This window comes from Mustela nivalis, assembly GCF_964662115.1.
Source record: "Mustela nivalis genome assembly, chromosome: 18".
NCBI lineage: Eukaryota > Metazoa > Chordata > Mammalia > Carnivora > Mustelidae > Mustela > Mustela nivalis.
This window is the reverse complement of record NC_139037.1, coordinates 13,203,805-13,225,558: the sequence shown is the minus strand read 5'-3', so window position 1 is coordinate 13,225,558 and position 21,754 is coordinate 13,203,805. Positions and strand designations below refer to the sequence as shown.

General features: G+C 43.0%; 1 protein-coding gene across 1 annotated transcript; it reads left to right on the top strand.

Moving 5' to 3' along the window:
• Positions 1–9,911: 9,911 nt before the first annotated feature.
• On the top strand, positions 9,912–20,514 carry ZNF19 (zinc finger protein 19). Its single transcript, XM_082712333.1, has 5 exons — positions 9,912–10,407; positions 12,551–12,615; positions 15,653–15,779; positions 16,309–16,422; positions 19,101–20,514. The coding sequence occupies exons 1-5, from the start codon at positions 10,386–10,388 to the stop codon at positions 20,201–20,203; spliced, it is 1,431 nt and encodes a 476-aa protein (XP_082568459.1). The 5' UTR covers positions 9,912–10,385; the 3' UTR covers positions 20,204–20,514.
• Positions 20,515–21,754: the final 1,240 nt, after the last annotated feature.

Below are 21,754 nucleotides of genomic sequence, written 5' to 3'. Positions count from 1 at the left end.
ATTAGTGTCTGGAATATATAAACAACTCTGAAATCTCAGCAACAAAAACAAATAAACAACCCGGTTAGGAAATATGCGAAAGGTATGAACAGACATTTCACCAAAGGGAACACAAATGAAAGCATGCTTGACATCATTAGCCATCAGGGAAATACCGTTTAAAACCACAGTGAGATATCTCTACTCTTTGATCACGTATGTCACCATATAATTGTGAAGAGCTTCATAATTTGATGTGCAGGAGAATTACCTGGGGAGTGTATTTTAAAATGGACATTTTGGGTGCCTGGGTGGCTCTGGGTTAAGCCTCTGCCTTCGGCTCGGGTCATGATCTCCGGGTCCTGGGATCGAGTCCCGCATCGGGCTCTCTGCTCCACTGGGAGCCTGCTTCCTCCTCTCTCTGTCTCTCTCTCGCTGCCTGCCTCTCTGCCTACCTGTGATCTCTCTGTCAAATAAATAAATAAAAATCTGTTTAAAATGGACATTTCTGGGGTCAACCTGTGAGCATTCATTGCTCTGTCTTTTTAAGTAAGTGTTCAGGAACATAGGCTTAGGACTGAAAGCCTAAGCAGGACTTCCTTTTGTCTACTTCTGTGCAGTTGACATGGTGGCCAGTGGTCCTGTGTGCTTACTAAACTCTTAAGCACTTGAAGGAGGGGCTAATTCAAATTGAAATGTCCTTTAAGTATAAAATACCAGATTTTGAAGACTTAGTAAAAAAAAAAAGTGTAGGGCGCCTGGGTGGCTCAGTGGCTTAAGCCTCTGCCCTCGGCTCAGGTCATGATCTCAGGGTCCTGGGATCGAGGCCCACATCGGGCTCTCTGCTCGGCGGGGAGCCTGCTTCCCCCTCTCTCTCTGCCTGCCTCTTGCCTACTTGTGATCTTTCCCTTCTGCTTGTGCTCTCTCTTTCTCAAATAAATAAATAAAATCTTTAAAAAAAAAAGTGTAAATGATCTCATTGGTAATTTTTATGTTGACTTCATGTTGAAATAATGTTTTAGATTTATTGGGTTAAATAAAATGCATTATTAAAATTAGTTTTACCATTTTCTTTTTACCTTTTTAATGTGGCTCCCATAAAAACAAAATTACATATGTAGCTTTTGTTTATGGCTCACATTATATTTCTTTTAAACAGCCCTGCTCTACTACAGAGCATATCCTTAAGCCCTATTATTTAGCCAACCATGCATAAATATTGTAGGTGTGTCTAGAAAAGCCTAGAACATAGAGGTTATGGAAGATAACCATAGACTTCTGAAGACTTCTGTCCTAGGGAACTTATTGCGTGGAAATAGGAAATGAGAGAGCTGGCAAAACAACATGGAGCAGGAATAGGGACCCCTGCCACAGTGACCTTGCCACTAGCAGCATATGACATAAGCCCATGATTGCTATGTTTTAAAAATATTAGCTGGACATCATATATAATTTGATTGGACTGTGGGGGAAATTAAGGTATAAAATCCTGTTACATTGTTACTGTATTGCAGTTAGTAACTTCAGAGGCCTGCATAAGGGTAGGGACAGGGTGATGCAGGGATAGACATGATTATAGAGGTGTCAGGGTAGCACTGGTAAAGCTTACCAGTAAACATAAATGAGACTTGATATGGTGACAAGCACAGTAGTATTATGCCATGAAATTTGAGTTTCTCTGGAACATACAGCTCCCTGGGTATAGCAGGCTCTTGAGAATGCAACTGTGATGTTGGGACAAGGTCAAGGCTGGGATTATACAGGGTGTCAAAGTCTGGAAAGCTAGGCAGGCATACATAATGGTGTCAAAGACATTTTAATCTATTAAAAAATACATCTGCTTCCAGACTTTATGATCACCCTGTATATGTGAGAGTCCTCCAGATCCGTGGTTCTCACTAGGGTCAGCCACTTTTGTTCCCCCAGGGGACATTTGGTAATGTTGGGGACATTTTTGTTCAGTATACAAAGGAGGGCACTGTGCAGTCTCCTGGGCCTTAAAGCAAACCGTGTTCTCCCCTTTCTAAGTGGTTGAGCGGTCCCACAAGTCCCACAACAGCATGTACTCAGCCATTTCTAACCGTTAGATGGCATATGCTCAACCCTTGTAGCTCACCAGGTGTTGCTTCTTGCTCTTAGATTCTGTGTTTCTTCCTCTGTGAGCATTTTCAAGCATTTACTTACTATGAAGTCACAAGTTATTGGGGACATACAGGGACAAACTCAAAATCTCATCTCCTCTTCCACAGCTACTATTTTCTGCTTCTGTGATATTTGGCTCTTCCAGTTTAATAGGTTTCTATTTCTGGCAGGCTACATGGAGGTTGGGATTATAATCTCCAAAGGCTCTATAATTTTAGTGCTCTGTTGTTTCCAGAATAATTCTCAGGTGGCATATGTCTTCCATTTCTCATGTCTGGAATGTTGCCGAGACCAACATTGACAGTGAGTCCACATCAACTCAGGGAATTTCTGAAGAAAGGTGTGATGATATCACATGGGCTGCCACAGAGTGTTTCTCTGGAAAGTGACTTTCCAGAGACATGTGAACCAGAGAAATACCAGGAAATCCCCACGGTGAAACATACTAGAAGAAAGGATGAGAGTATCTTCTCTTCAAGGAAACACTTCAGATGTGAGGAGTGTGGGAGATGCTTCACCTTTTTTTCTTACTACGTTAGACACCAGAGAATCCACACTGGGAAGAAACCCTTTGAGTGTAATGAGGGTGGGAAATCCTTTAATGGCAATTCTTCATTAATTCGGAACCAGAGAATCCATATTGGAGAAAAACCCTATCAGTGTGAGGAATGTGGGCGAGCCTTTAATAATAGTACAGATCTGATCAGGCATCAGAGAATCCACAGTGGAGACAGGCCCAGGGTCTGCCAGGGGTATGGAAATGGCTTCCTTAGTAGTTCTGAGTTGGTTATACACTAGAGTGGGAGAAGCTTTATGAATTTAATGAGTATGGAAAAGCTTTCACTGTTAAGTCAACACTAAGTAGGCATCAGAGGATCCACAGTGGAGAGAAACCATATGAGTGTCTCAAATGTGGGAAAACCGTTGGAACTTCCTCCGCTACATCATCATGTATGCTCACCCTAGAGAGAGACCTGTCCTGACCTCGGTTCCTTTGGTCTCCCAGCATTTTTTACCCCCTTTTCATGGTAATTACCCTTCTGCTTTTTTTTTGGAAAGCCACTCAGCTCTCACTCAGCAGTTGATGTGGTATGTAGGTGGGGCTTTCTACCCCACTGCAGGGGCACAACGTGTGGCCTAGTCTTACCCATCTCTATTGTTCCTTCCCCTGCCACAGTGTAGGGTTCAGGTGATGAGGCCCATCTAATCAGGTGCTGAACCTACCAGGAAGCAACATTTCATTCTACTGGACTCTAGTGTTAGCCTTGATCCATCATGAAGGGTGAGAAGAGGCTAGCTCTGCATATAAGAGAGAAATGCAGAGAACCAGATCTACCTCTGGGTGTTTCAGTGACATGAATCAACAAATTTCAGGTTTTGCTTAGGTAATTTTGAGTTGGGTTTTCTTTCCTTGGTGATACTGATCCATTTCAATGTCTCACATGTTTCAAAGCCTTCAGAGTTAACATAAACTTAATTTGGTGTCACTAAGTCCATGGTATGCAGAAACCTTTCATACCTATGGTATGTTGGCAACACTGTAGCTGTGATTTTGATGGTTTGCGCAGAGGCACTCTAGTATGAATGTGGGAAAGCCATTAACTCTCAGTTAAGGCATGTTAACATTCAGGTATCCCAAATGAATGGAAGTTACAGCAATTTAAGCACTGAAATGAAAATTTCAAGTTACTATAAGTGCTTTTCTTTGTTTTAAGTAGGATCCCTGCCCAAAATAGGACTCGAACTCATGAACTAAGAAGTCATATGTTCTACTGAATAAGCCAGCCAGGTGTTCCTTCAAGTTACTCAAAAACTAAATCTTGGGGCACCTGGCTGGCTCAATCTGTTAAGCATCTGCCTTTGGCTCATGATCTCAGGGTCCTCGGATCGAGCCCCACATCAGGCTCCCTGCTCAGTGGGGAGCCTGCTTCTCTCTCTCCCTCTGCCGCTCTCGCTCACTTGCTCCCTCACTCTGTCAAATAAATAAAATCTTTAAAAAACAAAACAAAGCAAACAAAAAACTAAATTCTATCAATGAATATTCTGTAGGGAAGATGTATGTATTAAATGGGAAGACTTGTTTACTTCCTACTCAGTTTGACAGAAGTGGATGCTGAATTTTTAATCTTATTTTAGATCTTAACAGACGTTTCCTTTTTGACCTATCTATAGTTAATTATACTAGTGTTTTCCTAATATTTAGTCATATTTATATTCTCATAATCCTAGTTGGCTATGGTAGTACACATTTCTTTATATCTTGCTGGATAGTATTTGTTAGTGTATTTAGGACCTTGTCATCTATATTCATATGTATGAGTGCCCTGTCATTTTTTTCCATCTTTGTCAAGATTGGGAACTGACTTTCATGAGATTGCTAGAAATAGCTAGGAGGCTCTTCTTTTTCTGTACATTAGAACAGTTTCAAAAGCCTAGCAATTATCTGTTCCCTGGAAATTTGGAGAAAAGTCCACCTAAAAATGCGGCTGGGCCAGTCGCTTTAATTGGGGGTAGCATAGAGGACAAGAGATCTTTGATTACTTTATCAGTTCCTTCTATGGCATTGATCCCATTTCACTTTTTCTTCTTGAACCAATGTTGGTCATTTATAATTTCTTACTGACATTTCAAATCATTAGCTCTGCCTTTTACCCAGACTATCCTATTTTTAAAAATATTTTCAATATATGTTCCTTAGCATTCCTAAATCTGTTGGTCAGCAAAATCTGTATGAAGAGTTTTTATTACTTACACATTTGCATGCAAAATCTTGACATTCATCCTTGTAATACCTGGAATAACATGGCTACCCTGACCTTTGATTTGGTTAGGGGACTCTAATAACCAAGGAAATGGTCTTGGTTATCCGTCTACAGCAGGATTCCTCAAACTTGATACTGTCAGCATTTGGGACCTGATGATTTTTTGTTGATGCTATCCTGTACATTGCAGGATGTTTAACTTACCCACTGATCTCTCCCCACTAGATACTATTTGTAACACTCTGCCTGACCCCAGTCATGAAAATTGAATTTTTGTCCCCTAATCTAGAGAGATCATAAAGGTATATTTTTGTAAAATTAGGAACAAATCCTCTTCTTTGCATGCAAGTCAGTCTGTACCTTGTTTTGTTCCGTGCCTCCCCGTACTATTGCCTGCTTGTCAGGACAGTTCTCAATTCCATATTACCTTGCTGTCTGCAGTCTTGCCTTGAGAAGACAACTTTATCAACTCCTTATTTGACAGCAATTTCCCCAGTGGGGAGGACATTGGGAGGTCATCTTTTAGTAATGGACTTAAAATTGTGCAGAGATTTCCAAAGTGATTCAAGCAAGGAAATGGTTGAAGTCACTTGAGTTAAAGTTTGTTTCAATTGTTGCCTCCCCAACAGAATATTAGTCTTTTATTGTTATAGCTGTTCTTTAATAAACACTAATAACCAGTACATTGTGTATGCTTTCCTAGGCTAGGTAATTCCCATTAACTAGGATCCTCCCAGCATCCTTTGAAGTAGATACTGTTACCTTGTTTCAGTTAGGAAATTGAAGAACAAAGAGGTTAAGTAGGTTGCCCAGAGATACAGCAAATAAGTGTAAGAGCAGAGACTCAAACCCAGGCAGTCTGACTTAAGAGCCCTCGCACTATTACCCAGTATTGCCCTCCTGTCTCCACTGCTTGTTGTTGTTGTTGTTTTTAGTTTTATTGTATGATTGACATATAATTGAGTCATTTTATTCACTTCTGCAAAAGGTTTTGCTGGGATTTTGATAGGATTGCTTTTAATGTATAGATGAATTGGGGAGAATTGACATCTTAACAATATTTTTCAGTCAATGAATACCACATCTCTCTGTGTATTAGGTATTCTTTCATTTGTCACTATTTTGTAGTTTTCAGCATGCATATCTTGGGTATATTTTTAGATTTATACCTAAATATTTTGTGATTATTTTGTGCTATTGTAAATGGTACTGTTTTTGAAAATTTATTAAAATTGTATTTGTATCATAGAAAAGATCACTATTAGAAATTTCAGTTTCCAACAATTAATTTTTTTTCTTTTTTGTACCTTGACTTTAATTCTGTGACCTTGCTAAACTCACTTGTTAGCTCTAGGAAATTTTGTAGATTCTTTGGGATTTCCTTTTCTTTCTTTCTTTCTTTCTTTCTTTCTTTCTTTCTTTCTTTCTTTCTTTCTTTCTTAGAGAGAGAGAGAGAGAGAGAACACAAGCAGGGGGAGCTGCAGGTGGAGGGAGAGGGAGAAACAGACTCCACACTGGCAGTGATCCCGACATGGGACTCGACCCCAGGACCCTGGGATCATGACCTAAGCCGAAGGCAGACTTTTTTAAGTTTATTTTTATTTTTATTTTTTCAGTGTTCCAAGATTCATTGTTTATGTACCACACCCAAGACTCCATGCAGTAGGTGCCCTCAATACCCACCACGAGTCTCACCCATCCCCCTACCCCCTTCCCCTCTAAAACCCCTGAAGGCAGACTCTTAACCAACTGAGCCACCCTGGTGCCCTGGGATTTTCTGGGTAGACAGTTATGTCCTCTTGCAAATAGTAACAGTTTTATTTCTTCCTTTCCAATCTGTATGCCCTTTCTTTTCTGGCCTGCCTTGTACTTGTTAGGGCTCCCAGTACAGTGTTGAATAGTAGTGGTAAGAGCAGACACACCTGCCTTGTACCCAATCTTGGAAGGAAGGCATTCTTTCTGTCACCATTCGGTATATTTTCAGCTGCAAGGAAACAATCCATACCAAATCCTATGTCTTTGTAGCCACTGCAACAAAACATTGAGTTTTAACAGTGCCTTTTGGGGCAGCCAAGTTTTGTGTGTGAAACTTAAGTTCCACTGTAACTTCAATCCATTTGTGGCCAGGCTTTTCAGAGAGCTGGGAGAGAAGTTGATATTTCCCCCACCACTTTAAAGTCAGGAATAACAGCAAATGTGTCGTGATCATATGCTATATTCTGGGTCCCCCGACTTACAGTGCTCTTAGTCTACATTTAAGTTAGATAACATAGGAGTTAGAGGGAGAGCCGGTTATTCAGGCCATGAAGTGACCAGGACAGGAAGTGGCCTCTGTTGGAATCTGGGGAGTGGCCAAGTCTTTAAGATAATTATGTTTGATGGCAGATACCACAATAGACCTGGGTATGAGTATACATTTTCTTGTAAGTGGTACAATAGAACAGTACCAGTTAGCTATTTATTAACCCTGAAGACTCAACTGGAATACCACGTGGGCAGCTGGGAGTGGAAATTACTCATCATTTAAGCAAAAAGAATTTCAGGTGGCTAGCTTTACCCCATTCTAATGATCCTAAGGACATTGGATTAGAGTCTTGGACAGGGAAACCCAGATTGCAAAATCCTGTTGAATTTCTCTCTAAATATCAAGAATAGTATGCACTCTGATTCATGAAATGTGACTATGCAGGAAATAAGTAACACTGCTTAAGTTCTAATTCTCCCCCATAAGTCACCTGTGACAGTAATTGTTCACCTGCCATTCACCTGTGACAGTAATCTTGCTATATTTACTAAATAGTTTGAAGGAAAAAAAAAGACTTGCATAAAAATCAATACAATGTCATGGAGAAATAGGGCACCTAAGTTCAAGTCTTGGTAGGACACATCTGCTAATGCTCACGGCCAGGGTTGAAAGATGACACAATATGTAGTTTGTCCAAAGCACTTCAGAGTACAACTCAAATAACACCATCTCTCTGCTTGGAGTAGTCATTGACCAGAGATAATTGAGACATTTCTCCTCATTGGGGTAGTCTTTGTTGTTGTTGTGGTTGAGTTTGTGCAGATTAAAAGTATAGCAACCTTCTTCCCCAAGCAAATTAATCAAGCTCTTCCCAAGTCTTGCCACTCAGTAAACACATAGGTTTCCATTATTCTAAAGACTAATAAAATTACCAACGATAAAAACTTTGTTTCGTGTCCAGATTTAATGGACATTATATGAGTAAATGCCCAGAATAGGCAAGTCTGTAGATCTGAAAGTAGATCAGTAGTTGTTTGGGAATGGAGGAAAGCTTCACATGGGGGTTGTATTAATTTTCTGTTTGCTGCTGTAACAAATTACCATGAACAGTGACTTAACACACACTTACTCTATGTGTTTATTAATTTATCTTATAGTTCTAGAAGTCAGAAGTCCAAAATGTGTTTCACTGGGCTAAATTCCAAGTGTTGGCTAAGCAAGGACTATTTTCTTGCCTTTTCTAGTTTCTAGAGGCCACTTTTCTTGGTTTGTGGCTCTTTTCCTCTAGCTTCAAAGCCAGCAATGTTGGGACAAGTTTCTCTCAATCTGTCACCTCTGTGGTTCCAGTGACCTCTTCCAGTGATCTCTCCACTTTTAAGGACTCTTATGAGTATACCCTAGATAATCCAGGATAATCTTATTTTCAAATAAGCTGATAAGCAATTTAATTCCCTCTGCAACCTTACTGTTTCTTTGTTACGTAACCTAACATACAAGTTCCAGACATGTTTGAGGGGACCATTACTCTGCCTATCACAGGGAAGATGGAAAGTGAATGCTAGTGCTGATGGTTACAGGGTTTCTTTTTGGGAATGATGAAACTGTTCTAAAACTGATTGTGGTGATGGTTGTGCAATTCTTTTAATATACCTAAAACTACTAAGTTGTATACATTAGTGTGGGATATGAATTACATTTTAATAAAGCGTGTGTGTGTGTGTGTGTGTGTGTGTGTGTATTCAGTATTTCTAGAACCAATTTCTATAATCTTCCTGCCTGAGTCCAGCTTCACTTCCTGAATTCCTGAATTAACTGAGTCTTAGTTAATGACACCTTCATCTACCACGTTACCCAAACTTTGGGGCTAGAATAGATTGCTCCCTTTCCTCATATCTGTTATTTGATCTTTAAAAAAAAACAATCTCCACTGTTTTCACTTCCTAAATAGTTCTAAAATAGTATCCCTTCTCAATCCTGGTCTTTCTTAATGTGACTGGATCTTTACCCCTGAGGACAGGGTTTTTTGTTTGTTTGTTTGTTTGTTTTATTTTGTTTTGCCTAACTATCTCTTTGGCATTGTGATGACATCTGTGGACCACTCTAAAACTAGTTATATTAAAATATGGCTCAGTGAGTTAAAGCCTCTGCCTTCAGCTCAGGTCATAATCTCAGGGTCCTGGGATAGAGCCCCTCATTGGGCTCGCTGCTGAGCAGGGAGCCTACTTCCTCCTCTCTCTCTGCCTGCTTCTCTGCCTACTTGTGATCTCTGTCAAATAAATAAATAAATAATCTTTTAAAAAATTAAAATTAAAATCTGGGATACATTAGTATATGTGTGCCTTTACCACTGTGGTGAAAAGAAATGTCAAAATCTAAAGGTGAGCCCTAATAACAACGGTGACAATTTCAAATTAGGGATGAGAATAGCTTATATTTTGAGATACCTGCATTAACTGTGATATGATATGAAAATATCTGTGATTTCTATTGGTGGCAAAGTCACAGGTTACTGCTGATAGTAATGAGGTTTGTTGCCAATACATAATTGAAGGAAATGCTAAATTTCAGTTAGAGATCAGCGAAAACAACAGTCAACTTTCTCTGCCATTCAAGGTCTCCGAGGACCGCTGGTTAAGAAGCCCCTGGCCCCCGGGGCCCGAAGCCTGGGGACAACCGAGCGGCGCGCTCCCGCGTCCTAGAGAGGAGCTCGTGAGTCTCGACGACAGGGCCCGCGGTGACGCGCTTCCGGTCACGCTGCACACTGCACCTTTTCTGAGGTGAGTGGTGGGCTTCGTCGCCGGGCGTCTCTGCTAGGGGCGCACCCTTCGTCCTTGGAGGACGCTGCCTCCAGCGTCCCGGAAACCGTGGTGGAGGGAGGCGGAGGCTGGCTGCCTGCCGGCCAGTGCTGCCTTCCCTTGGGTGGCTTCGCTCGTCCCAGCCCACCGCTGCCGCTTTGGGACGAGGAGCTGTGGACGGAAAGTAGGCGCTCCGTGTGCGCGACACGGCTGCGGAGCCCTGCCCTTTGGCTCCACCACTACCTACCGAGCCGCTGCCTGGCAGCTGCGCCTCCAAGTTCCGGGGATGCGGCTGGAAAGGAGCCAAGCGTGGGCCCCACCCTCCGGGAGCTTTCAGTTTGGTGGGAAAGTCACATAGTCATCAAACGTGATCGATTGACGCCACCTGCCTGCAGCCCAGTAGCTGTGGCCTGTTGCTTTCCGGCTCAAGACCAACTCCTTGACGGGTGCACAGGGCCCTGCATGGCTCCCATCTTCGACAACGGTACACCCTCGTTTGGCAGCACACTCTTGTTTGGCCATGCTACAGCCTTCTTGGCTTTTCACCACCAGAACATGCGGGTTTTTGTTTGTTTGTTTTAGATTTTTTTTATTTGACAGAGATCACAAGTAGAGAGAGAGAAAGGAGGAAGCAGGCTCCCCGCTGAGCAGAGAGCCTGATGCGGGACTCGATCCCAGGACTTTGGGATCATGACCTGAGCTGAAGGCAGAGGCTTTAACCCACTGAGCCACCCAGGCGCTCCCAGAACATGTGTTTTTAACTTAGTTAATTCCTGTCCCTAAGTCTTCCCATCTAGGATAGGTTTCCCTGGTACTAATCACAGTTGCGATCTTTGTTATTTATGAGAATCTTTGATTTGTATGTGTCCTTCCTTTAGTCTGGACAAAGCTCCATGACAGAAGGTCACACCCGTTTTTCCTCTCTCTACTGTATCTCACACTTGGCCTGGAGTGAATGAAGTATACGATAAATGTTTGTTGAGTGAATAAAGCACAAATTAATGCAAATGTATACTCTCAAACTGGGAGAGGTGGTATACATCTCCGCTATGAGCGGAGATTCTAACATGGGAAACTAACCTGGTTTGTAGAGGACAAGCTGAAGGATGATCTAGTATTATCTAGGTGAGCTAGGGTCAGGCCGCTGGAGAGTATTGTAGGCAGACCCCATCAGTTACAAAGTTCCTAAGGTTGGAGAAGAGTAGTTCATACAGAGGCAATAGCGGGTACAAAGGCCCCGAATTAGCCCAGTAGAGGGAACTGAAGGAAGGCCAGAGTGGCTAAATAAAGGAGGGGGTGGCACAAGATGAGGCCAGCAGAAATGACAGCATGCAGTGAGGTTAGGGAAGATGGTGGCGTTGGAGCACAATATGACTGCTTAGTAAGAATACGAAGTGTTGGGGCACTTGGGTAGCTCAGTTGTTAAGCATCTGCCTTTGGCTCAGGTCCTGATCCCAGGACCCTGGGAACTAGCCCCGCATCAGCCGGAAGCCTACTTCTCACTCTCCCGCTCCCCCTGCTGGTGGTTCTGCGTGTCTCTCTCTGTCAAATGAATAAGTAAAATCTTAAAAAAAAAAAAAATACAAAGTGTCTGTAGGGGATGATATGGTTAAAGTAATAACCTAGCATTTTGGCTTGGTGAGGTGGCCTTTCACGGTCCTTTGCTAATCAGTCACCACTGGGTCCTAGAATGGAGTGGTGAACAAAAAGAAAGACTTACTCTGCGATTCTTTTCTCTCGATTTTCTTGGTGACTGTTCCATATTAACCTCAGAATCACTGTATCAGGCTCTAAAGGATCCTTTTGGGATTATTACTGGAAGTGATGTAGTGTAGTTAACTGAAAACATGACCTTTGGAATATGGTACATCTGGTTGGAATCCAGGTTCATCTACCACCTTGTGACCTTGGTAAAGAAATATTCTCATAGCCTTGTTTTCTCATTTGGGAAAAAGAAAATTCAGAGCATTAAAGGGGAGACTGAATGAATTTTACATCCAATGACATTTTTTTCCTTTTTAGGTTTCTCTCTAAAAGTTTTGAGTTTTTAAAAATTTTTATTTATTTACTTGTTTGACAGAGCACAAGAGTGCGACCAGCGGGGGGGGGGGGAATCAGAGGGAGAGGGACAAGCAGACTCTGCGCGGAGGCATTGGGGGGTACTCAACATGGGAGTAGATCCATGATCCCTAGATCCTGACCTGAGCTGAAATCAAGAGTTGGATGCTTAACAGACTGAACCACCCAGGATCCGTTTATTTTTTATTTTTTTAAATAAAGCCTGGGTTTCCTCTTCTTAGGTTTTGCTCTTTGGTCTTTGCTTGTTTTGCTCGTTGTGTACTCCTGTTCCCCTGTGCTTACATCTTACCCAGGACAGGCAGAATGGTTCGATGGTGGTACCAGCTCCGGTGCCTGAGGGCGAGTTACTTACCCTTTCAGAATCTGTTTCTTCCGAAGTCACACTTCATTTTATGGAGTGGCGTGAAGGAAGAAATACATGCCACTTCTCCAGTGGGCATTGGATAAATGATGGCTGCTGTTGTTATTGGCCCCAGGTTTGTTGGTTTAAAGGAGAGCCTTTGACTGGGCCAAGCTCACTCATGGTTCTCTTTGCTTCTTCCGCACAGCCCCTGCCCTTCACCGAGAGGGAGCCAAGGTGATGGCAGCCATGCCCCTGAATGCCTGGCACCAGGTGAGCTGTGACTCCTTCAAGTTAGCCTTCAGAGATCTAATCTGAAAGAAATGGGTCAAGAGAGGGATAATTCTGGCAAGACTCTTAGAACCAAAGCAGCAAGAAGGCATCTTTTCGTTCTCTCCTGTAGGACTGGATGTTGATGGTGAGGGGCTAAGCAGCCAGAAGCTCGGCAGACACTGGCTGAGGAAGTGTCCGGGGAATCAGTGGTCTCCTGTTCTCTAGCTCTCTGCTGAACTGGAGAGCGCCCAGGTTCAGTAGGGACCCCCATGGAGAGATCTCTGAGAATGAGGGACTCAGGTTGGTCGTATAAGTATCCAGTGTTTGGTGGAAGTGATTGAGATGAGTGAAGTTTCAAAGTTCTTGGGAGGTGGGGGCAGAGGGCAAGCAGGAAGAAGACAAGAAAAAGGGGCTCCTAGCCTTTGTCCTCTTAAAGAAGTTTGGCTTCATAACCAGGGAAAATATATCATCCTCAATGTCAATATTGCTGGCTAAGGTGAGGCACCAGCAGGCTGTGATGGGGGAAATCTTCTGCGCTAGGATGGGACACCCATCAGGACTCTGTGGTCTTGAGCCAAATGGTTGAACTCTGTATTCTGATGGACTTTCATTTGTAAAGTGAGCATTAAGTACTTCACATTTGTGGAACTGGGAAATTGATTTCTTGAGTTGTAGTTCACTTTTTAACTGGGGGGTTGCTAGGTGTTGATTATCATTTCCTCTTCTTGGGACTTATTTATCCAGTAACTTAACATCCATGAGTCATATCCCAAGTCCCAATCCTGGATTTCTGACATCTTGTAGGTCCCTCTCCCTCACTTTAATCGATGCAGTATCTTCCCGATAGCTTCCACCCTCTTCTGATCTTCTGTAAGTGCTAGTGAGTCACTGGTACCACCATATCACACAGTCAGTTTCCCGATTGTTAAGCGATAATTGACTCATTCTCCTTTGATACCACTTCTAGAGAGGCACCAAGTCCCAACTCCTCTGCCTGCTATCTCTTTCACTTGTCCCATATTTTATATTGCCATCATTCATGGTTTATCATTCCTTTTCTGGGATTTTTGTTGGCAGATCGTCCCAGCTAGTTGCTCTGTGTACAGTCTCATGCCTTCCCCTCACTACTTATCACCTGATGAAGCTCAGTGTCCTGAGCTTTGGTTTTATCCTCTAGTCCAGGGTTCTCAAACTTTAATGTGCTCCAGAATCATCTGGAGGGCTCATTAAAGCAGAAATTGCTTTCAGGTGGGGCCTACCAGTTTGATTTCCAAAGGGTTTTCAGATTCTGCTCCTGCTCCTGCTCCTCCTCCTTTCCCCTTCTCTCCCCTCCTTCTCTCCCCCACCTCCCCAGTCCTCTTCCTTCTCCTGGTCTTCCTCCTGCTGCTGCTTATGCTCTGGGGAACCACACTTTAAGAACCACTGTTGTAGTTAGTGCGGACTCATTAAGTCATTGAGTTTAGTGGGTCATGTTGTCATTTTTAAAATAGATCATTGTATATGCTGGCTGAGGATGGATTCAATGCAGGACAGCCTGGAATTGGAGCTGTTTTAGTGTCCCCAGCTGTTGAGCTAGGGTACTGATTGTATGATGGTGAAGAAGAGTCAGATTCTGGAAATATTTGGGCAATGAAACTGGCAGGATCTGATTACCTGCTGCATATGAGAAATGGGGAGTGACTGGAGTGAGTTAGTCTCGGGTAAATTTCAGGTTGTAGTGTAGGTGTCCGGGCCGAAATTGGTACTGTTAACTGAGGGAAACAATATTGTCGCTCTTTGTGCCGATTAGTTTATATGAGTTAGAAAAGCCAGTTTTGGTTGGAAGATAAATTTGGTGTAGTTGATGGGTCAGGCATATTAGGTCACCAGGGAGTGCTGGAACTAGTAGAAGATGGGGATCTGCAGAATCAGTTGAGGCATTAGGAAGTTGGAGGATATTCATTGCATGTTCAGGTAACCAGGTTGATACTGAAGTCTAAGGAATAGGTAGAGGGTCTAAACCAGATGCTGGCACTTTCTGGGGAGGTAGAGCTGGGGCCGTCAGAGAAGGGAAAGGAGGGACTGTTGGAAAATCTTGAGACTTGGTTGGTAGAAGCAACTGTAGATTGTCTTGGAGGTATAAAGAAAAGCAGCTAAAAGTGCTGTCCAGCAGCAATTTGATTCCAAAAGCAGATTCTCCCAGGAAGACCCATCAGGAAGTCCATCCGAATAGACTGCTCCAGGCGGCACTAAGATCCCTGCTAGATGTTCTTGAGTACAGGCAGTGTAGCTCTTCAAACACAGATCGGGCTTGGATGAGACAGGCTCATCAGAGCAGACCATGAAGCTCTTCTTGTTAAGGTGGACTTGAGATCTGGGGCAGAATGAGCATTTGTGGGCGCCTAGGTGACTCAGTTGGTTAAGCAACTGCCTTTGTCTCAGGTCATGATCCCAGAGTCCCAGGATTGAGTCCCGCATTGGGCTTCCAGCTCCACGGGGAGCGTGCTTCTTCCTCTGAGCTTCTCCCCTCTCGTGCTCTCTCTCACTGACTCTCTCTCAAGTAAATAAATAAAATCTTTAAAAAAAAATTTAAAAAAAGAGTGAACATTTGTCAGGTACAGATGGATTGATTACCTGGGCACTGAGGCAGTGAAGGGGGAACAGGTAGGTCCTGACATGCTCCCTGTGAGTGGGAGTCTAGATCGATTGAAGCTAATGGCCATTCGTAGGTGTAACAACAGAATATTAGAAGTATTTATAAAATCAAAGGATTTGCTTTGGGAAGTTTAATTAATGGGAGATTATCCAAGGTTTTTGAATGTTATCATGTTATGAAATATTATATTTCATGTCCTAATGGAAGCCCTTCTGTTAATGAAAGAAGTTTTGGATTTTGGGTTGTAGAAATAGTGATTTAATGGTCCAACATCCAGTTTGTTCCCTTTTTCTCATTAGCTGTCCCTATTAGGACCCCTCATTCATAGTGTCCCCTATGCCCTGTACTCTTGTCCCTGAGTCAGAAAATTGGCTCTCGGGCAGCAGGAACTTCTTGTTTTAGGAGTTGGTGACCTTTAAGGATGTGGCTGTCTACTTCACCCGGACAGAATGGGCTGGTCTTTCTCCCACACAGAAGGCCCTATACAGAAGCGTGATGCTGGAGAATTATGGGAACTTGACATCCCTGGGTAAGCATGCTTTTCTTCTGGAACTCAGAGCTGTCCCTTCCTGTTTCCTTCCTTGTTCTCTCCTAATAGGCTGGGTGTGCATTGTGGAGAGGGAGTGGTTGTCTCTGGTATCCTCCACTCTGGCTCCAGGGCTGAAACCAAATGACCCGCTTCAAAGGTTGCTGGGTAGGGAGAGATCTTGGGTCAGTTGGGTCGCAATTTATGGAATTGTTGTCCCTTGGTAAGAGTACATCCCATCTTCTAAGGGGCTCTGCACAGTAAGGAGGACATAGTTTTCATAGCCAGAGCTAATTTCTTAGCTTGTCTAGGGAAGGGTGTGACCCCCTCCCTGTGTGTGTAGGATCTCACTGACTTATCTATTCTTGAAGTAGGAAAGGATCACAGATGCTTGGTTTCTTGATCAAATCTTGGCTTTCTCCAGTCCTGAGCCTTGTTCTGTGGATCTTATCTTACCAAGGCCCTTGGGGTTTTCCTTCTTTTGACGCATTGGACACACAGCTGAAAGGTGCCATTTTCTCCCCCTTTTCAGGATACCCAGTGCCCAAACCTGCCCTGATCTCACTTCTGGAGGGAGAGAATTTGCCTTGGGGCTTGGAGGCACAGGAGAACCCATCTGCAGAGGGGACCAAAGACATCTGTAAAGGTAAGGAGGAAGGTTTAGAACTGGCAACTATGGAACTTTATAGAGCCCTGTATTTTCAAACAAACCATGCTGGGTAGAATTTAAATAAATGGTTGATTTCTCTTATAAGTAAAATACGAAACCTTTCCCATTAATTTTAACTCTTAACAAGATAACAGGCTCCCCTTAGGGTTCATGTAGTTTTTGAATCCATTACTCCTTTCTGAGTTTCAGCTTTTCCTATCTTAAGTGGTTCCCCCTTCTTTGGACAAGATGGATTTGTTCACAGGTGGTTTCCAGCACTTGCCATGAGCCAAGCTTTGTTTAAAAAGCTCTGGAGGATACATGCTATGGGGATAGATGTAAAGAACTTTTAAAAAAGTGTGTTAAAAGCTGTTGTTTGTATATAGGTAGTGGGCTGTGGGAGCACAGCAGAAGGAGAAGTTGAGAAGTTACCAGCTCAAGTAAGCTGCTTCAGTGGCAGGTTTTATGTTCCAAATTTGACTTACAACAATGGATCCCATGTGGAAAAAAGGAGTGGCCTAAGAAAAGGAGTAGAGGATCCAGTAAATTGTTCGGGAGAATTTTGCAGTTTAATGTTCAGGTACAGTCACCTGGAGAGCATATTTTAAAATGGGCATTTCTGGAGCACTTATAAGTATTTGTCTTTTCTAGTAAGCAGTAGAAGAGCATGAAGCTTAGGACTCAAAGCCCAAGTAAGCTTTCTAGAATCTGAGGTTGGCCTAGTCTACAGTATACCCTGACCCCCTTTACTCAGCCAGTGGTGTGGATAAAGGTAGTTGCTGTGTCTTAGCCACTCAGCCTTGTATTAAAAATCTAGAATGCAGGGTGTGTGGTGGATCTGAGGGCTTTATCCTTTATTTTATTTTATTTATTTTTTTGACAGACAGAGATCACAAGTAGGCAGAGAGGCGGCAGAGAGAGAGGTGGAAGCAGGCTTCCCACTGAGTAGAGAGCCCGATGTGTGGCTCGATCCGGATCCTGAGATCATAACCTGATCTGAAGGCAGTTTGAAAAACACTGCTGTAAGAAAAGGTTGGCTGTGAAGGGGTGATCATTAAGCCCAAGTGGATATGAGGGTCTGCAGAAGGAAACGGTTGGTAATGAAGAGGAGGGATGAGAGAGCCGGTAGCGCAGTGAAGCTGGGAAGGGAGGAGACGGCAGGAGGCGATTGGGAAGCATGAGAGGTAAGAAGGCAGCAGATGGCTTGGAATGAGTGCGGTAGAAATGGAAGGGAAAGACCTTGAGGGCACTGCATCTGGACAGCTTTGTTCTTTCAGCAGGAAGGTGGCGGTAATGGCTAGGAAGGTGGTGGCTTGGAAGAACTGCTGTGGGGATCCTGATCTAGATGATGGCAGATTATAGGGCAGCAGGAAAAGAAACAGTATTTTGGTCATTGATTGCCCAAGTCCTGGTTTTATAAGTGAGCACCCTAGTAGCAAGAACGAGGCAGGGTGTAAAGAGCAGACCGCCAGGTCTCAGTTGTGATCACTCTCTTCCATACTGCTCGTTGCCCTGTTCACTTCAGTCTCCAATGTCTCCTCTCCCACCGCCTGTCTCCAAGGGCTCTTACTAGTTTAACTCACACTTGAAGGATGAACTTGATTAATGAGCAGAAGAGTCCCAGGTAACCCAAATTAATGTTAAAACAAAATTAGTCCAGCATTTTATATAAAACAGATTGACTTGGGGACACCTGGGAGGCTTGGTTGGTTGAGCATCTGCCTTTGGCTTGGGTCATGATCCCAGGGTCCTGAGACTGACCCTGGCATTGGGCTAGTTGCTCAGCAGGGAGCCTGCTTCTCCTCCTGCCTGCTGTTCTCCCTGCTTGTGCACTCTCGCTCGATCTCTGACAAATAACTAATCTTAAAAAAAAAAAAAAAATTAGATTGACTTTAACTGAGGTAAAATGGCATCCAGTCGTGGAATACGAATGCCATTTTACAGGTGGCTGTCTTCTTTTTCTAAAATGAGAAGAACTGCTCTGCAGTCTTGCTGTATTCTTCCTTTCCAAATAAAGTCTCTGCATGTTTGAGATTCAGACTTTTGTGAGAGTCTGATAACAAGACAGGAATTTCCAGCAATTTTAGGGAGTTCGTTGTCCTCTATGAACCTGCAGTGAACAACTTTGGGGGGATGTCCTGCAGCTGAGAACCTCTGAATGGGATTTTCTTCTCTCTCTGCCTTGTCACAGCCTAGTGCCTTTAATGCTTAGTGTCTCCAGGCTTTGGGTCTATTTGAGTGTATGAATTTTTTAAAAGAACCTTTTTCCTTCATCACCTTTGTATTCTGACTCTGTTCTTTTGTACATTCTGACTCTGAGTCTCGCCAGCCCCAGTGTCACCACTTGCTCTTAGGGCCTGTGCCTTTGCTATTTTGTAGGTATATGAATATGGTAAGGTGGAAAGATAATAGAATGTACCAGAGAGAAGTTATTCAAAAAGTCTGGAGTCTGGAAAACTTTAGGAAGCAACCTGGTGTGTGCTGTGTATACCAATACCCTATGTCTCCTCAACTGTTCTCTCTGTGATATTTGGCACTTTGATTTTAGTAGCCTGGTCTTGCTAGCAGTCCAGTGTGGGGGTTGGAATAATAATTTCTAAAGGCTCTATAATTTCCAATACTGTTTTGTTTCTAGCATAATTCTCAGGTGGCATTTGTGTTTTATGTTATATTAGATACTGAGACCAGCGTTGGCAATGAGTCCACATCAACACAGGGAATTTCTGAAGAAAGAGATATGATATTGTCACATGGGTTGCGGAAGAGTGCTGTTCAGGGAGCCAACTTTCTAGAAGCCTGTGAACTGGAAAAGCACCAGGAAATCCCCACAGTGAAAAATATTAAAGGAAAGGTTCCGAGAATGCACTGTGCAAGGAAACCCTTCAGCTGTGAGGAGTGTGGGAAATGCTTCAGTTATTTTTCGTATTATGTGCGACACCAGAGAATCCACACTGGGGAGAAACCCTTTGAGTGTAATGAGTGTGGAAAAGCCTTTAATGGCAATTCTTCATTAATTCGGCACCAGAGAATCCACACTGGAGAGAAACCCTATCAGTGTGAAGAGTGTGGGCGAGCCTTTAATGATAACGCCAATCTGATCAGGCATCAGAGAATCCACAGTGGGGACCAGCCCGATTTCTGTGGAGAGTGTGCAAACAGTTTTACCAGCAGTTCCGAGTTTGTTATACATCAAAGAATCCACACTGGGGAGAGACCTTATGAGTGTAATGAGTGTGGAAAAGCTTTTGTTGGTAATTCACCACTACTTCGACATCAGAAAATCCATACCGGAGAAAAACCCTATGAATGTAATGAGTGCGGCCAGAGCTTTGGAAGGACGTCCCGTCTTAGCCAACATCCGCGTATGCACACGGGAGAAAAGCCTTATTCTTGTAAAATTTGTGGGCAGGCCTTCAGTTTTCATACAAAATTAACTCGGCACCAGAGAGTTCACAGTGAAGAGAAACCCTTTGACTGTGTAGATTGTGGAAAAGCCTTCAGTGCTCAGGAACAATTAAAAAGGCATCTGAGGATCCATATTCAGCAGGCCTCCTATTTGTGTGATGCGTGTGGAAAAGTCTTCACTGGCAAAAGAAATCTTCTTCAGCATCAAAGAAGCCATACTGCAGAGAAAACCTATAAGTGTGTCAAATACGGGAAAACCTTTAGGTCTTCTTCCAAGCGAGGTCATCATGAGCGTGTCCACCCTGGAGATAAACCTGTCCTGGACATTTGTCATTTTGGCCTCCCAGAGTTTTTCACCCCGTTTTACTGGTAGTAGATTACTGAATTTGCCTTTGGCTTTTTTGTCTTCCACTCAGGAGCAGGATGTGTGACACAGGCCCGGCCCAGCTGCACATTCCTTCCCCTTGGCTGTGGCTGGTGGTTCAGATGTCAGTAGTTTACCCAGCGTGGTCCAGTCACAGTTGCAGGACTTGGCAGGAGTTACTAGGAAGAAATACTCTCCTTTTACCCCCTTAGTCTTAAAGCTGAGAGGAGCTCTTAGACATTTGTGTACAGATTTTTGTATGAAAGTTTTCTTTTGTCCTGAATAAATGCCCAGAAGTGCTGGGTCATGTGATAATTGCATGTTTGGTATCCGAAAAAACTATATTCCAGTGGGACCGCACCATTTTGTTTTACATTTCCATCAGTAACATATGAGTGATCCAATTGCCAGCATTTGGTGTTGTCACTATTGTTTTGTTTCAGTCATTCTGATAGGTATTTATGTTAATGATATTGTGGTTTAATTGCATTTCCCTAATGGCTAATGATGTTGAACATCTTTTGTTATCCGTGTATCTTCTTCATTGAAGTGTTTCTTCACATATTTTGCCCATTTTCCAATTGGTTGTTCTTTTACTGTTGAGTTTTTTTTTTTTTTTAAGATTTTATTTATTTACTTGCCAGAGATCACAAGCAGGCAGAGAGAGAGAAGGGAAGCAAGCTCCCTGCTGAGCAGAAAGCCCTATGCAGGGCTTGATCCCAGGACCCTGAGATCATGACCTAAGCCGAAGGCAGAGGCTTAACCCACTGAGCTATCCAGGCACCCCTGCTGTTGAGTTTTGTGAATTCTTTATATATTTCAGAAGTACAGCAAGAAGTATGGGCTAGCACTTGTTGGATATGTGGCTTGCACATATTTTCTCCTACTCCGTAGCTAGTCTTTTCATCCTTTTAACAGGATCTTTTGTAGAGAACATTTTTAAAATTTTGATGAAGTCTAATATATCCATTTTTCCTGTTACGACTAATGCATTTTGTTTTAGGTCTAAGAACTGTTTGCCTAGCCCTAAGTCCTAGGACTTAGGAAGGAGAAAGATTTTCTCTTTCATTTGTTTCTAAACATTTTACATTTATATATTTATAGTTTACTTAATTTCATTTTACATTGATGGCCGTGATCATTTTGGGTTTATAAGTTGTGAGGTTGAGATTTATTTTTTTCCCTATGAATGTCCAGTTGCTCCACCAGCACTTTTTGAAAGAGTCATGAATTGCTTGCGTACTTTTGTAAGAGAAATAAGCATATTTATATGGGTCTATTTCTAGGTTCTTCATTCTGTTCCATTGATCTATGTATATATTCCTCTGCCAATAATATACAGTCTTGATTGTTTAAACCACATAATACTACTTGAAATTGGGTAGACCTATTACTTTTTTTTTTTAAGATTTTATTTATCTATTTGACAGATAGAGATCACAAATAGGCAGAGAGGCAGGCAGAGAGAGAGGAGGGGGGAAGCAGGCTCCCCACTGAGCAGAGAGCCCGATGTGGGGCTCGATCCCAGGACCCTGAGATCACGACCTGAGCCGAAGGCAG